We start from the raw sequence: 17,942 nt of genomic DNA on the forward strand, positions 1-17,942 counted from the left end.
TCCAAAATGTGGAGCACAACTCTTCAGAATGTAGAAAAAAATCAGCAGAATGTAGAACACTTTCTAACGATTACTGACAATCTGAACTAAGACGATGACTGCATGGTTAAAATGTGCTGCTTTATACTTGTAACAGTTCTTTTGATAACTTAATAGGATTCCATATTGTTTGCCCTCAAGTTTAGTTAAAACTGTTAAAAATTAATATGTCAATGACCCTTTCATTCTGGAACATTGAGGAACATGGACTTTTTAAAATTCAAAATGAGGAATGTTCCTCATAGTGAGGTACAGTTGAGACACGAGTCATGCATTGACATCAGCTTGTCAAGGAGGAATACCAGTTCTGAAATTTGGTAAAAAAAACTTAAGCTTCAGCTTAGTCTGAGAAAGCAGCTGCTGCAAAGAGATATATAACATTTACTTTTGTATCTGTCTGTTTGCCATGCAAGAGCGAAAAGGGTGAAGGATCTCTGCTTAATTCCCTTCTTGAAGACTGGAGGGAGTATAAGATCAGGTACATTTACAGTGAAACATGTCAGACATCTCTGCACGCACATTCAGGAGCTTATTTCTGGCATACAGCTGCTCTTTATCTCATCACCTTTGGAAAAGAAAGTGGGATGATGTGTGATAAAACTGCTAAAATGTGAGGGTTACTAGCCCTGCAAAATGGATGTGACACTATAAACCTTTAGAAGCACACCCTAGTAAACTCCAACTTCAAAATGTATTAAAATGTATATTCAGATCTGTCATAAAAGTGATACATTGAGCAAAATGTGCAGTTATCTGTGCTAAATGTTAATGCATAAACCTATTCTTTCAGGAAGATGTCAACATGGCAGCAGCAGTCTTGGAGTCTTTGATAAAATTAGCACTGCTTATGGGTCTGACGATCACTATATTTGGCTATGCTTTTTCCCAGTTGGCCTTGGATATTTATGGTGGTTCAGTACTTAGCTCAGGGTCTGGTAAGGCTTTTTTTCTCTTTTTTTTAATATCTTTATGAAACATTAAAAGGGACACCAGCTCATTTTTCAAAACTACATTTTCACAAAAAATGTAAATATTTAAGTAATTTATCAACCTTTAAGGATAGTTGAAGCACTTTACTAATAAACCTTTAAGTATGGTTAGTGTACTCTTGCATGCATATGTTTTCATAACTATATATTGGTTTTAATTTTTGGAAAAAAAAACTTGCAAGCTATTTTGTTAGTAGAGCCATCTGTGTTTTTCAGATAAACATGCCTGAAATGCATATGTGAGACATACTGTGGCATCAGCTTATAGTGGCCATCCCTAACTGTGTAGAAATATGGCAAGCATAGCTTTTTCTGTATGTTCTTTGAATGTTGAGACACTGAGGAAATTGTCCATTGTTACTGTGGCATGCGTAATTCACCGTTTGCCTTTGTCAGACAGTAAAGTCTAGTACAGCCTCAATCCCTATCCTTCCTCATATCATTCCAGAACAAATCCCAATCCAACATTTTCAAACTAAAGACAATTTTAGCTTCATTAAACTGGTCCTCTATTCTTTGTCTTCTACTGACCCTAACCACTGCAGCATTCTCCTCACAAAAATTGTCACTAAACTCCAGGACTCACACTTTCCTAAAGTTACACAGCTCTATAAACGCACACACACCTGTCTAAAAAAAATGAAAAAAGAAATCTAGCTCATGTATGAACTCAGATGTGCCCTTAGTCTCAAGGGCTTATCATACTTGGTAAAACAACCCATCCTCAACCTCCAATCAACACTATACTAAGCTAAAAAATCTAGTTAAGTGAATCAGGCAGCATAAAAGTCACATTATGAAAAGCATCAGCCATCTCTTTTAAACTCACCTAAAAACTTCTGGACAGACGTCAACTGTCTGACAGTCTGTACTAATTCAGCTAACACCCACTCCTCTTCTCTGTAGCAGATTTCAACCCCCACTTCAGTGTACCTTCCATCCCTGATTCCACTAATATAACCCCTTCTTTCCCTCTAACCTCTCTTCTCCCTCATGTATTCCTATTTCCATTTCATAGCAATCAAAGCTAAACAGTTAGTACCACTAACTTGAAAAAATAAAAGACTCACCTGCTGTTCTGCCTGACTCAGAATGTCATGCCTGCTGTCTGGAAAAAGGCCATTGTTAAACCCCTCTCCAAAAAACTAACCCATCCCACTCCAGTGAATTCCATCCTATCTCCATTCTTCAACTCACTCACTCGTACACCTCCTAGTATCATCTACTATCCTCAACACAGCATGGGTTTCAGGCTGGTATGAGCACTTCTACAGCACTCTGGACACTTAATAACATCATCCTGGCTCTAGACAAAGGCCTCTTCACTAGAGCCATCTTTATGACCACACCAGAAGTTTCAGTCTGACTGACCATGACATTCTGTTAGACTACCTAACGGAAATTGGAATTAGCACAGATGCAGCTCCCTAGTTTAAAGACTATCTTTCCAATCAGTGCTTCTCTCCTCAGTTTCAGAACACCTTCTCTTCTTCCAACCCTCTCCTTAAAGGAGCCCCTTAAGGCTCTATTTAGGCTTCCCTTCTTTTTTCCATTTTTATTAATTGACTCCTATACTATATGCTGATGACATGGTCTTATTTCGCTCAAACCTGACCTTCTCAGCCATACAGCAACAACTACAAGCTGACTTAATTTCTCCAGTGGGATGGTTTAATAACCAAAAGATAATGCTGAACACTTCCAAAACTAAAACAATGCTGTTCTTAGCCATGACCATCTTGTCAAAAAAGTTGATCAAGTCATCTCCTTCAAATACTTTGGTATGTGGCTTAATCCCACACTGAACTTTAACCTTCATCTTGAACAAATGCAGAAGAGAATTAATTGTATCCTATTTTGGTCCTATAAAATTTCCCCCTTTCTCTATAAGCCAACCAGGAATGTTATAGGCAAATGCATTCTACAAGCACAACTTGAATATGGACTTCCATGGGTTACAGCAGCATCCAAGCAAAACTCATCCACCATCAAACTTTATCTTCTGTTTCATTACCCTTTCCCCTAGAAATGGCCATCATTGTATCATGCTAAATAAATTGGCTACCTTTCCAACAATGTGACAGCCTGCTTCTTGGATCTCAACTCTACAAGCTCCTCAAAGAATGTTCCTGTCCTTCCCTTGTCTCCAACCTCTTCAGACACCCCCCCCCCCCAGTTACAATCTAAGAAGCCTTAACCACTTTGGTCCACTTCTTCAGTGTCCCAGAACCAGACTTCATTGCACTAACCATGCCTTTTTAATCCTCAGCCCCAAACTGTGTGAATCCCTCCCTACTAATGTTAAAGACCTCATGCTGTACCCGTCATTTCTTGCTTAGCTTAAACATCACCTCAAGTCCGAGTCTGTTTGCAAATGCTTTCCCTCCGGACATATCACCTAATCCCCCATCAACTTAACAGGTCTAATTTGCAAAACCATGGACTGTATTATTTATGATTCCATAAGTTATGATATAAAAAATTCTTCTTGCTCTAGCTGTTCAACAACATGTCTGTTTTTTTTTCAAAAGCAGCTCATGTCTGCTTAATTTAATAAACTTATTCTAAAAGGTCACTGAAGCTGTATTTAGTGTCCGTGTAGTTTATACATCATACCTGGATCTGGACAAGGTCTTTGGCACTATTCCACATGCTGGAGATTGTAAGTAAGTTTAAAGGCCGAAATGTCTGGTTGTAAGATGGGTAGCATACTGATTAACAGCTAGATCCCATATAGATAACATAGCAGGCACCTGCCTTAGAAAAGCAAAGAGATGACTAGTGACATCCAAGGTTCACTGCTGGGACCCCCTCCTGTTCAGCAGCTGCTTTCTGCTTCCCAGACCTCCAAAGCAGTAACCCAAACATAGCTAGTTAAATTTGATACTGTACAACTATAGTAAGTGGAAAATAATGCATAGCAGTAATGCATTAGAAACAGGATTAAATTAAATGCAACAAAGTGTAGCCTTGTCAACTTTGGATAACAAATTGTGACAGCAGATTATGGAATAGGCAGCAACCAACCATAGACTGATATGGTCATCAGAGATTTTAGCACTTTTGTAGACAGCCCCTTATCCTTTGACCTCCTTATAGCAGCAGTAGTCAGGAAATGTTCTGTCTCTCTTTCATTTAATGACTTAATTTGACCTTCATGGGATACCCTTTGTCATCATTCCTTTTTCAGTAAACTCTCAGTTAACTGGCACTCATGGGGAGTGGTAGATGATGGATAACTGTAGATTCTGGTTGCTTGAGAGTTACTATTAAAAATAGGCCTCACTAATACTGTACCCTATACTTTTTGTTTGGTTTGACTTGTTCTCAGGTTGGGGAGAGAGGGAATTTATTCCTATCTTCCTTTATAAAACTGTAAAAACATAAGGTATGTTTTTGCGGGGGGAAAACAGAAAGTGAAACACTTGTAAATTGTACTGTATTTCTTCGATTTTTTTTTTGCCGGTTGCTTGAGAGTTCTGATTACTTCAGTTTCGGTTAACCGTGAGTTTACTGTACTCTGTCTGTATTATGTACACTACTTTGCATACTAAATTATTCTCACACCATCTTGTAGCTCAAAGCCAAACTTGTGTTTCCTGTATTACATAAGTTTAGAATACTGCACTGCTATATTTGCTTATTTGTAATTATTATTGAATTATCACACACTGTTTTCCTTTGTATTGCCATGGACTGTGAGGAGGCTGAAAAGGGTCCTTACCAGTCCTGAAACTTGGTTAACATGCTTTAAATAAATAAAATTCTGCCTTGATCAGACCAATTTGCAGAATGTAATACCCCTTTTAGTATGCATCTTTCCAAACATATCACACAGCTAGAAAGACCCCCATAGGTTCCTAACAATCCAATCACTAGACTAAAGACACTCTGCTACCAAAACAGGCTTGAAGCGCTGCCACTTGCACTCTTATAAACTCCTTCCTGTGACTTATGTCTAGCATTCTGTGATGTTAAAAACCAACCCTCCCTTATCTCCTGCACCTACACAAAACATAAGGCTGCAGAAGCACTACAGGTAAAGATTTGAGTCCCCATCGTCAAATTTTACTATTTATTTATTTACATTTGTTGACCGAGAGAGTCCGACTGGACAGGTCCATTTTCAGCGGAGGCCCAGGGAGAAAAGCTCCACATTAAGTATTATTTGCATTATACAGTTAAAAAACATAGCATTTAAATATAGACACTAGTCCAGTTAAGGACACAAGACAAGAAGAAAACAGATGTAAAACAGCTGTAGAATATAGTACAATTTTAAAATATGGTGACATATACTAAACATGGTTACAAGTACAAGTGTAGTTGAGATTCATCAGTGAACAATTGATACAATCTGTTTTTTTTAAGTACATAACAGCCATTAGCAGTTGTTGCTACAAGAAGTTAATATTATGTGGTAGGTAGCTGGGAACATGAGTAGCCAGGCTTGCTGAGTAGGTTGTTGATAGGAGGCTGAGAGAGGTAGTGGGTGGGGGGAGTGGATGGTATTAGAGGGGGGGGGGGTTGCAAGGGCATATCTGGCAAGTTTTAAAATGTGATTTTAGTAAGGATTTAAAGTGGGTGCAAGAAGTTACAGAGGTAATTGAGGATGGGAGGGAGTTCCAGAGTTTGGCTGTAGTGCAGGAGAATAATGCTTCTCCAGCAGAGTTAATGGCTCTTGTGACCTGTAGGAGGTTTTTTTGGCTGGATCTTAGTGGTCTCGTGGTTATGTAGGGTTGGAGTAGATTCTGGAGGGATGGGACTTTTAGTGGTTGGTTTATTAGTTTGTGGGTGAGTGCGAGTTGGTACCATTGAAGGAGATGGGGGAGCTCTAGCCAGCCCAGTTCTGCTAGTGAGAGACAGTGGTGAGTACGGTAGGAAGCCCCTGTGGTGAATTTGGCAATTTTGTTGTAGCAGGTGTCAAGCTTATTTAGATCGCATTGTCTAAGGTTAGTAAATATTGGAGGGGCGTAGAGTAGGGTAGAGATAAGATGAGAATTTTCTGCAGAAATTTTAGCTGCTTTGGTAAGTAGTTGCTGATTTCTATATAATGCTCCTAGTTTTTTGCGCACTTTTTTAATGGTCATGGAAATGTAAATGTCAAAGTTCAGTTTATTGTCTATTTCTACTCCTAGTAATTTGGTGTGTTCTGTAGGATGGATGGTGGTGTTGTCTTTTGCTGTGATGTTAAAGTGAGAGCTGTCTAGGGTAAGTTTGGTGGGTTGGAAGATTAGTAATTTTGTTTTGTTTGGGTTGAGTATTAGTTGGGCATCAGATAACCAATTTTCAATAGAAGAAAATGCTTCCTGTGTGACTTTTTGCAGTTCTGGTAGGGAGTGGACTGTGCAGATGATGGTTGAGTCATCTGCATATTGTATGAGTGTGCCATGTGTTGTGGCTGAGGCTAGATTATTGGTGAAAATAGAGAAGAGTAGGGGTCCCAAGATGGACCCTTGGGGAACTCCTATGGAGACTGGTAGTTGGGGGGATAGGTTGTCCTGCCAAACAACTGCTTGTTGGCAGTCAGATAGGTAACTCTGAAACCAGTTGATAACTGGTTGAGAGAAGGATAGGTTATTGAGAAAAGAGATGAGTTGTTTGTGTGGGACCATGTCGAAAGCTTTAGAGAGGTCTAGGAAGGTAGCTGAGGAGAGATAACCTGCATTTTTATTTTGTAGGCTAGTGTTAGAGAAAGAGAGTAAGGCGGTGGTGGTTCTATGGTTAGGTCGGAAACCGTATTGTGTGTTGGAGAGGAGGTTGTTAGCAAGGAGGTGATCTGAGACTTGAGAATGAATGCATCTCTCTAGTATTTTGGAGAGTGGCGAGAGAATAGCTATGGAGCGGTAATTGGTTAGATCTGTGAAGGGGCCTTCTTTGTGTAGGGGAATTATGTGTGGAGACTTTCCATAGTGTAGGAATATAACTTTCTGACAGAGATCTGTTAATCAAGAGTGATACGGGGTAGGCTAGAGCGTCAGCTGCAAGTTGAATGTATTCACCTGGGAGGTTGTCTGCTGCTAATCTGGTGGTTTTAAGTTTAGTTAGTAGCTGTTTTATTTTGGAGGTAGGAACAGGAGAGAAAGAAAAGCTACTTGAGAGATTGTTTGTTCTAGTTGATGGTTTGGGTTTATGGGGGGGGGGTTGTGTTGTCTAGCTAGTGATAGTACGGTTTGTGTGAAGTGATCGTTGAAAGAGGTAGCAATATTTTCGGAGGAGTGAGATAAGTTAGGAGTGGGTGTACTTACTTTACCTGGGTGGAGGATGGAGTTTATTAAGGACCAGAATTGTTTGGGGTTATGTTGGGAGGAGGTAAGGGCAGACTGGTAGTATTGGATTTTGTCCTGTTTTATAAGCTTTTTGGTTCTATTGCATAGTTCTAGGAATTTTTGCCTAGTAGAGGGGGTTTTGGTTTTGCTCCAGTTGTCCCATGCTTTATCCCTGTTTTTCATTTCAGACTTCATGTTTTTTTGTAGCCATGGGGATTGTTGGGCTTTAGTTTGGGAACGTCTTATGGGGGCATGGTAATTAAGGATGCTTAGGAATGTTTTATTAAAGTAGTCAACTGCGTCATCTAGTTTGAGGTATTTTAGAGGTTGCCAGTTACAGTCTTTTAGGGATGAGCTGAATGAGAGAGGGTTGAAGTTAGTTTTTTTGCGTATTTGACGGTAGATGATGGGTTTTGCTTTATAAAGGTGTTTTCTTAGTAAGAAGGTTGGGGAGTGATCACTGAGGTTGTCAGATAAGCAGCCTGCTATATATGACTAGGGGGGCTCTTATTGACTAGTATCCAATCAAGGGTAGTGTGTTTGTTGGAGTTATTTATCCTAGTAGGTGACTGGACTAGTTGGGTGAAGCCATGAAGATTTACATGATGGGTTGGTTGGTTGCTAGAGCAGGATTGCCAGTCAGTGTTGAAATCTCCTAGAATTAAAGTTTCTTGGGATAGGTGGTGGGTAGTCCAGCTGAAGAGGTTTTCAAGTGGAGGGATGTTGTGGCCAGGTGGGAAGTAGCAACCTATTATGTTTAGGGTTTTATTTTGGTTTATTTTAAGGTTGGTATATATTATTTCTTCCTTACCTATTTGGAGAGCTGCTAACTTTAAGATCTGGATGTCTAGATGCTGCTTAAATATTATAGCTATACCACCTCCTTTTTTGTTTAGTCTGTCTACTCTTAGTATATTGTAACCAGTAGGGAGGATTTGCTCATTAGTAATGTGTGGTTTTAACCATGTTTCTGTAAGGATCACTACATCAGGGGAGTAGAAGTCTATGGTGGCATGGAATTCATGCACCTTGTTGCATATACTTCTAATATTTAGGCTTATCAGAAGGAAGTCGGTTGGCTTTCTATTGGCTGTGATTTGGGAGATGTGGTTTGTAGTCTGATTATGAGGGGAGGGGTTTGAGATAGAGGTACCAGGATTAGGATGGATGTCTCCACTGAGTGCTAGGTTGGATATGGATGAGATTATTAGTTTTATCAATTTCTGTATATGCTTGCTTATAAGGGAAGTTTTTTGATTGTGTTCTGCGGGCAATAGGTATGGTGGTAGGATTATGTTAGGTTGTGGGGTTGTTTTTAGTTTAGGTATTGTGGTCTGTAGTCTATATAGAGGGTGTATTGGGAGGGTTGTTGACCCGATGAGAGAGTAGTAGAGTAGAGGTGGGATATGAGTGGTGGTGTGTGTGGTGGTACAGTGATAGTGGTTGAGTGCAGGAATGGTGGAGGTTTGGTAAGATGTGATGTATGCAAGGAGTGTGCATGCAGTGAGTATAGGTATGGTGTGCTTGTACATATTAGCTGAGTAGGAGGGATAGTAGTGAGAAGTTGCAGGAGGATGTATATTTGTGGTGATATTATAGGTTGAAGGGTGGGAGGGTTTACTGTTTGTAATAAAGGTAGGACCACTGGGGGTGGGTGGGAATTGGGGGAAGGGAGAGGAGCATAGTGGGCAACAGATGAAGGAAGACTATCAGTAGGTTTATATGTTATAATGAAAAGGGCTGGCCCTGATTAGGCTGCAATTGTTCTTGTGGGGGGGGGATCAGAATAGACCAGAAAAGTGGTGGATAGCAATAGTATGATGAAAAGGGCTGGCCCTGATTTCACAGATATGCAAGTCTACAGAAACAATAAGAAAAGGCAGTAGGTACTCTGACTTGCTTGTTTTGCATACCTGTCTTATTGAAATAAAATAAGCCAATTTTACCAAGGAGTTATGTGGAAATTAGGAAGACAAGAATTTATAAGAGAAAAGGTTTAGTAGAAGTAGAGAAACAGCAGAGCATACAAATAGTACATCATATAAAGACAGATTGCAGTTAGAAGTACAGAATGGGGGGGCAGCTAATGTTCAGAAACAATAAGAAAATCAGTAGGTACTTTGGACTTACCTATTTTGCATATCTTTCTTTTGAAATAAAATAAACACTTGTAACAAGGAGTATGTGGGATTTAGAAAGACCACAAGTTATAGGAGAAAGTGTTTTGTAATACTAGAAAAACAGCAGGGCTTTCAAATAGTTGAAACAGCTTACAAAGGGAGACTGCTGTTAGGAAGTACAGTATGGGGAGGGGAAAACTAATGTCCGTGATGGAGTGCTTTACTTAAAAATAGAAATTAAACAAGGGCTAGCAATTAATTTTGTATGGAGGATAAAACATACTTTTTGTATATTTTGAAAATAACACTCATTCCAAGGTTGCCTGGTTCTGTTAAAGAGCACTGCACGCCAATAGATCGAACTTGGCTTGGTGGGGATCCATTGAAAGTAAAATTAAAAGGAGAAGTTTTTGTATATTTTGAAAATAACACTCATTCCAAGGTTGCCTGGTTCTGTTAAAGAGCACTCTAGGCCAATAGATTGAACTTGGCTTGGTGGGGATCCTGGGAAAGTAGAATTAAAAGGAGAAGCCTAGGTATGAGCACTCCATCCAAAGAGACAAGCAGCTACACCAAGAGGATTTTAAAAATCATAAGACACACTAGATGATTTATTACTCGGTGCTTCTCCCATGTCTGGAATAGTCTTCTGTTACATATAAAACCGACAGACACCCTTACTTCTTTCAAGGCAAACCTTGATGACTGAATAGGCACCCATAAATTTGTTCCAGATTTTCATATTAATCACTGCTGCAGTAGCCTTCGCTATATGGGTTTTATCTTGCACAGAATATACCAGCCGTCCAGCTTCCAAAACTTTATGTTGCCTATCACATGCAAAAACCATCAATCAACTCAAACTGAGTTGACTAAAAAAATAGGTTTTGGTACCAAGACCTAAAGAACTTCCCTGACATCAAAGAGTATGCTCATCTGAGGTTTTCAAGGATTGACGATTGGCTTATGTTCTTCCTTTGCATATAAGTTCCCTTTAGGTATAGACCTTCCATTTAAAAAAAAAATGCTAGTTTAATAATGCTTTCCTGTTCAGGATAGTTATTTTAAAGCTAGAAGTTTGTGTTTTAATGGACTGCTATAAGACTCTATTGTATTTTAAACGCTGTTTAAAGTAATTGAAAAACATTTTTTCTATGGAGAAATTGTGTTTATTTTATGTTTGGGGGCTGGCAAAGCGTTTGCGGTTTCACTTTGTTTTTATATTTAAAAAGTTTCTTTTAAAGACTTTTAATTTTTACTGGCTTTTGCTGCTTGTTTTTCCTGGTAAAGAGGCACCATTTTCGACTTGACCATGGAACAAATTACTGCTCCTACAGTTGGTCCTTACCCAAGCCATAAAAAGAAAAAGTTAAACATTAACAGCCTTTGTCATCACAGCAGGCCAGCAGTTTGCCTCAGCCACAGGTGGGTAACTCTGTTGTAGCCATTAGTTGTTCCTCAGACCCCGCATTTTTACCCTGGATCCCTCTGGTGTAGCACATACTATCACTATGGCTCAGGGGTTAGCCATTTCCTTTGCGGCTGTTAGGATCTCCTCAGTAGGCAAAGGAGAGCCACACTTGATCCTGGAAGAGGGAACAGGGAATTTTTGTCAGAATATTTTGCCCATCTCTGGGGAAGTTGCTGCTATCAGTAAAACTTTTGGCCACATTTTCCTGTCAAAATGGAACAGAAAACTAAATGTATCTTCTCTTCCTCAAATTTTCTTGAATAGGCATAGTTTCCTGGGTCTGGCTCAGGGTTTAATTTAGACTGCTGATCCTTCTTATTAGGTAGTTTCTGGAAAAAGAAAGGGATAACTCTTTTCCTGAAGAGATTCAAGATTCTGAATATGAACAGTAAGATGAAGGGACAAATACAGGGTTTTCTCCACAGATTTCTGATTCAGACTCTGAGGAGAACTCAGTTTCTAATTCTTCCTGTGGATGTTTCTCTTTCTCAGAGACTGTTTCCAGAATGTGCCAGTGTTTTCAACAGGAGAACACTGAGGTTTGTCATCCCCAGAAAATACTGTGAGCTGTTACAGAAGGAATTTCCACAACTTTCATCCATTCCTCAAGTTCTGTCAGCAATGAGGGATTTGTGTGTCACTGTTTGTAACTTTCCTGTTAGCCAGCTGCCCATAAAAAGGCAGAATGTATAAAGTTCCTCAGTCTTTTAAGTCTGTATACACTATTCCCAAACATGGCCCAGCAGCTGTATCTTTAATTAATCATACTGCTGATAAATAGTTAGATGATTGCAACCCTGCTCTTTCTGAAAAGGATGGGAAGATTATTGATAAGTAAGGGGAGAAAAGTATATGCTTCTGCAACCTTGATTTTTAGAATTCTGAGTTGTCAAGCTTATTGTTAAAATTTATTCTGGCTAATTGTGATAGCATGAGGAATGTTTTGTCTGCAGTTTCTTCTTCTTGTGAGAAAAACCTGCTTTAATTAGTTTAGTTTCTTCAACAGTACAAGTCACTACTAATTGTTTACAGTGTGTGCATGACTCTGTTGATACTTCTTCCAGGGCTATGGCCACTTGTACTGTTTTGAAGAGATTTGCCTGGATCCATTCTCAGAATCTACCAGATGATGTTAAAAATGAGATTTTAAATTCTCCTTTGGATAGAGATTTTGTTTTTGATTCCTCTGCTGCAGAGGTGATCAAAAAGTGTGATGAAAGGGTTACATTGATATAGGAAATTTCTAAGATTTTCATCCCTCTTTTTCCAAATTTTCTAAGGGATTCTCTCACCCCCAGTCCAGTTTTGGCAAAAAACAAAATGAACAGTCTTAACAAAATGCAGGCAAACAGATGTTTAAGAAGAAATGGTGTGGGGTTCCAAAAAGAATTGAAGATCCCCCACCCCCAAAAACAAAGACAATCCAACAAGTCAGAATGACTGGTAATGCCTGGCAGCCCCCTTTCCATTCCAGAAAGTCTGAATCTCCACTTTTCTGTTTGGCAACAGACAGTTTCAGATAAATGATTTCCGAAGATCATTCATAAAGGTTACAGATGGCAGTGAGATAACATTCCTCCTTTCTAGTGGGTAATTTCTCATCCACTTATATTTCCACCTGTCCATCGTCATATGCAGTCCCATGGAATGAAAGAACCATTTTGTCCTTTTCAGGTGAGGACAATTTTTATTCAAGGCTGTTTTAGTGCCAAAGAAGGAAATTGCTTATAGACCAGTGCTGGGTCTTTCTTCCTAAACCTTTATTTGATAGTGCTCAAGTTCCAAATGGTATCAATTCAAAAAACAGTTACCTCTTCTTGCTAATGTAAGTCGCCTGGTAACACTACTTTTAAAAATTGCTTATCATCTCATCCCTATTCATCCAGAATTCAGGTGTTCAAGGTTTTGCGTGCCTGGATCACATCATCAGTTCTCTGCCTTACTCTTTGGCCTATCTACTGCACTAAGAATGTTCTCAATTGTCTAACTCCAGTTATAGCTCATTGAAGGGTACATTATATCCACATTTGTTTATATTTAGATGACTTGCTTATCTTTGCAGAGTTATTTTTTCAAAGTTACAGGAATCTCTCACTTGGGAGAGAGATCTCTTACATAAGTTGGGATTCCAAGAGAACATTCAAAAAGTCTTTTTTAACTACCTCACACAGGATTGTGTTCCTGGGGTATGTGCTAGACACCCCAATCCAAAGAGCTTTTTTTTCCACTGGAAATAATAGATCTATATCCATATCTAGATCTAGTTCTAAGGTTTTCTGCTCAGACTTTGGTCACTGAGATGGAATGCCTCTGGTTCTTATGGCATCATTGGTTCTCAAGATACCCCTGACAAGTTTCCACATGAGAAAGATACAATCGTATCTGAATTCTGTTTGGTCCCACCACCAACGTCCTTTGTCTTTTCACATCCCATTGCTGAGGTTTGTCAGAAGAGAAATCACAAGATGGAGATAGCAAATATCCATACATCCAGGTCTTCCCTTCTTCTCCCCAACCCAAAGCCATAATTTACCACACACCCCTTGAAATTTGCTTTGTGAGCAGCTTCAGGAGGGATAAAATTAGAGGTTATGTAGAACAGTAAGGGCAGACACAAGAAATGCTTATCCTGATCAAGGCACTGGACTCTCTGAATCATCTCTGGTCCCGAGGCCTCTTCAGATTGTTACAGACAATGCCATAGTGATGTGATGCATCAGCAAGCAAGGGGGAGCCAAGTTGTACCCCATTTGCAGACTGGCCATGTTAGCTTGGGATATAGCTTCACACCACAGTCTTACTCTACAGGTATCCTCCATTCTGAAGAAAGTTGTGTGGCAGACAAACCAAGCAGGACAAGGGCAGACCCTCATAAATGGAAACTAGATTGGTGGTTTTCCAAGATTTGATTCATCTGTGAGGAGTTCCTCAAGTATACCTGTTTTGCTCTTGTCTGAACATTCGGATCCAGGACTCCATGCAAAGGCATGGAAGACAGATACCTTTTCTTTTCCTTGGACAGTAATGCTCCTATATGCTTTTCCACCCTTTTCACTGATATCCAGGGAACTTTGGAAGATTCAGAAGGACTCCCCTAATATCATTGTAGTGACTTTTTTCTGGCCAGGCAACAGTTTCTCCCTTTTTTGGAAATGGCCTGGAGCAGTTACCACAAGCTCCCCCACAGACTGACATATTCACACAAGAACAGTAGTGTTTGATACATCCCAATCCCAGCCAACTGTAGCTGACTGCCTGGATGACAGAGTCTTAATTGCCTTTAGCCTTCTGTTTACTAAGGACATGCAGCAAGTACTAATGCAGGCAAGAGGCCTGCTACTAGAAAATCATACATTAGAAAAATAGAAAATATTTTCTCGTTGGTGCCAACAACATAACCAGCATCCATTCACAGATAAGTGTTCCCTGGTTTTACAGTATTTGTGTGAGTTACTATCCCATGGCCTTTCTTACTTCTCCAACAAGGTTCCTTTATTGGCCTTTTCAGCATGTCAGCATTTTCTGAAGAGTTTTTTTCACAACAGGCCTCCAAGAAAACCAGTGGCCTGTCCTTGGTATTTTTGTGTTAGAGAAACTAACACTTCCATTTGAACCAGCTAACCTAGCTGACTTGAGGTTCTTAACATGGAAAACATTTTAATGATTGCTCTGAACTCTGCAAGAAGGGTATCCAAGTTGCAAGCACTTACAGTGAGTCAACTTTATCTCATTTTCCACAGAGACGGCGTTTCTTTGAGAACTAATGTTTATTTCATGCCTAAAGTGGTATCTGGGTTTACTTTAAGCCAAATTATCCATCTCCCTATTTTCTTTCTTGAACCTATAAATGAAGGAGAATGGATACACCATGCCTTGGATGTCCACAGGTAACTCAGGTACTATTGTGACAGACATAAATCTTTCAGAAATTTGCATCATTTGTTCATTTATTGTGAAGGCAAGTAGAAGGGGCAACCTTTGTCACAACAGACTATTTTCAAATTGTTGCCTAAGGATATTACCTTTTGTCATACTCACAACAGCAAAACTATTCCAGGATGGTTCAAGGCCCACTCTATCAGGGCTTTGGCTTCATCTGTGGTATTTTGGAAAGGGTTGGATTCTAGAAATATACTAGAAGCAACAATTTGGTCCTCTGTACTTACTTTATAGAACACTATAATCTTGATTCCTTCTCTAGGTCTAAATCAAGCTTTGCTAGGGTCATTATCCATTGGCTCCTGGACCCTTCTCCTTCCACCTCCCAAATGTAGCCATCTAGGGTAATCTACCCATATAGCCAAGACTACTGAAGCAATGGTTAATATGATGAGCATAGTTGTGTAAGTAAACTTAACTGTACATGTACATATGATCACAGCCACAGTAGCCACTCCCTTCCTTAACCCCGTTTTTTGGTGTGTTGTTTATGCCAGGGTGTGAATATATATTTTTGTTTTTCCTAGCATTGTCCTTTCAGGGTTCAGCCTCACTCTCTCTTTTGGCATGAAACCTCTGAAGGGCTTGGTGCCCAAACCTGATTTTTGTTATTCAGCTCAGCTCACGGTGACTGACAGTTTGGACATATATAAGGTGCCCTGAAGCTTTGGAAGCTGGCCAGTTTTTATATCCTATGCAGGATATAGCTAAGGCTACTGCTGCTGTGAACATTCAAACATCTACTGTTATGGTAGATACCCATTCAAGTCATTTCAAACATCTACTGTTATGGTAAGTTTACTTACACAACTGTACTATCTGATTCCGTGCTGTGCCTTCCTAGAGGCAGGAGGTGCCTTGTGATGATGGGTATTGGCAAGACTATTATGGTCCATGAACTGAATTTATCTTATAAACACTGAATCTATGAATGTAAATAAATATGTGATAACTGGATGAACAAAACATTCAATACAATTCTGTCATTAAAACAGTCTGAGCAAAATAGACAGCTTATTCAAGATCTTGGGACTTGAAACTGGAAATGAATGGTTGTGGATTTTTGGTTTATTTTAGGTGTTTTGCACATTTACTGTATCTTTCTGTAAGCCAAGTGTGTAATGTACAGCTTTAGTATTAAGTTTATGTGCTAAGGCTGGATAGTGTTAATATCACCAATTTGACTAAGAGAATGGAAAGAGAGGACTGCTGTTTCTTTAATAGGCATCTGCTTTGCTCTCCTGATAATGTTGTTTTTGAATGTGGCTTGACTTTACTGGCAAGAGCATATTTGGACTTTGGCATCACAAGAAAACAATTAATGACAGACTGACCAGTAGTTCAGAAAGAAAGCCGCTATTATGAGTATTGCCATTCTAAGGGAATGGGGGGAAAAGGTCCTGCATGACAGCATGGAACAGTTTAATCTCATCTTCTGGGAACTCCTATTGCATTGTGGGAAAGGGAAAGTTTAGCCAAAAAAAAAACTGTTATTATATCTACCCATTAAATAGACAAACTGTAGAAACAAATGTACGTTTTTGAAAACAGTGAACCAATAGCAACAATGTTGGTTCGTGCAAGTGTCTCGAGTTTAGGTTTAAATTAAGTGCCTCACTGAGAAAAGGCTATCTGACGATTTTATCTGAGGAAGTTGGGTAACGTGTAATTGAACGCTTAATAAACAATAACCTTTTTTATGTATCTTTACATCCAAGTCATTGTATTTTGGAGACTTACAGTGAGGAACCAGGAGTTTGTGCTGTTTTTGTGTGAGCAATCTACCCATTAAAGTCATTTTTGTATTAGAATTTAGATAACTACTAATCTTATGGGAACACATATTGCATTGTGAGAAAGGGAAAACTTAGCAAAACAAAAGAAAATGTCATCAGTATTTCTACCACATTAAATTGCTTTGGTGTTAGAATCATAAGACCACAGTGTCATTTTGGACAGTTCCAGACCAGTGTTTCTGACAGCTCGTAGTATTTCAGAAACTTTGTGAGAGGTTTCCTGGATGGTGCTCTAGCACCTGCTTACACTGTCACTGCATGTAGATGCATTTTTGTATTATAAATGCATGTATTCTTGGCAAGTGCATATCTCCCTTTTTCTATTGGTATTACGTTTATTTATTTATTTATTTATTTATTGATATTTGGTTACAGGAAAGTCTGACAGGTAGGAGCCCATTCCCAGCAGAAGCCCAGGGAGAAAAGCTCCAAAGTATTACAAAACATTTTAAGAACAATAATTGTACAATCTTTAAAATTAATAAAAAAGAAAAACAACTACAGTTTAAATAATTATACCAAATTAGACATAATATGAAAACACTGGTTAAGAATAGATTCAAGTTATATGACAATGATGTAATATTTAGAAAGATTTTAGTCAGTTTATAGAAAAATTAAAGGTAAGTTAGTCTAATACAAACAGGAATTGCAATATGAAGTGAGAGGAAAGCAATCTTATAGTATATTGATAGAGAAAGCCAGGGGAGAGAAATTCACAGAAGTAAGTTCATGAGTGAAGAATGGAGAGTAAGAAGGTATAAGGTATGAATAGGTTAATATTTCACATTTGGGGATATAGTTTATCCTGGTGTTGAACAAGAGTGGAGACAGCTCTTGGATAGTAAGTCTTTCAAAACGGTTTAGAAGGATGGAGGGATGGTATTAACCTGATGGATACCGGGAAGGAGTTCCAGGCCTTATCAACACGATATAAGTACAGACAATGTCCAATAGATTTGATAGGTTTGTGAACAGTTAGATGTTTTTGGTCATTGGATCATAATGACTGACTGGGAACATAGTTGTGTAGACTGTTATTTAATGCTGGACAAACAGATGGATTCTGGGTAATTTTATAGGTGATAAGAAGCTGTGTATATGTTAGTTGATGGTGTATTCCAACCAATTTAGGCTTTTTAATGTTATACAGTGGGTTATAAAAGGGGTATTTGCTGAAAATTTAGCAACTTTGTTATAGCATTGCTCAAATTTTGATTTTTGTGACAACTGAAGGCTAGTAAGGATGGCAGCACCATAAAAAAAGTGTGGGGATGAGATAAGTAGGGAGAGATTCATATTTTCTTAAATGTTTTCTT

The 17,942-nt window shown here is 39.0% G+C and overlaps 1 protein-coding gene across 1 annotated transcript in view; it reads left to right on the top strand.

Moving 5' to 3' along the window:
* Window positions 1-17,942, top strand: part of RFT1 (RFT1 homolog) — an 871,244-nt gene that overhangs the window by 736,310 nt on the left and 116,992 nt on the right. Inside the window, exon 10 of the mRNA XM_044078176.1 lies at window positions 830-974. Coding sequence (XP_043934111.1) covers window positions 830-974 — 145 coding nt within the window. The remainder of the gene's footprint in view (window positions 1-829; window positions 975-17,942) is intronic.

Source organism: Protopterus annectens, chromosome 7.part0 (assembly GCF_019279795.1).
Source record: "Protopterus annectens isolate FY-2018-M chromosome 7.part0, PAN1.0, whole genome shotgun sequence".
NCBI classification, from domain to species: Eukaryota; Metazoa; Chordata; order Ceratodontiformes; family Protopteridae; genus Protopterus; species Protopterus annectens.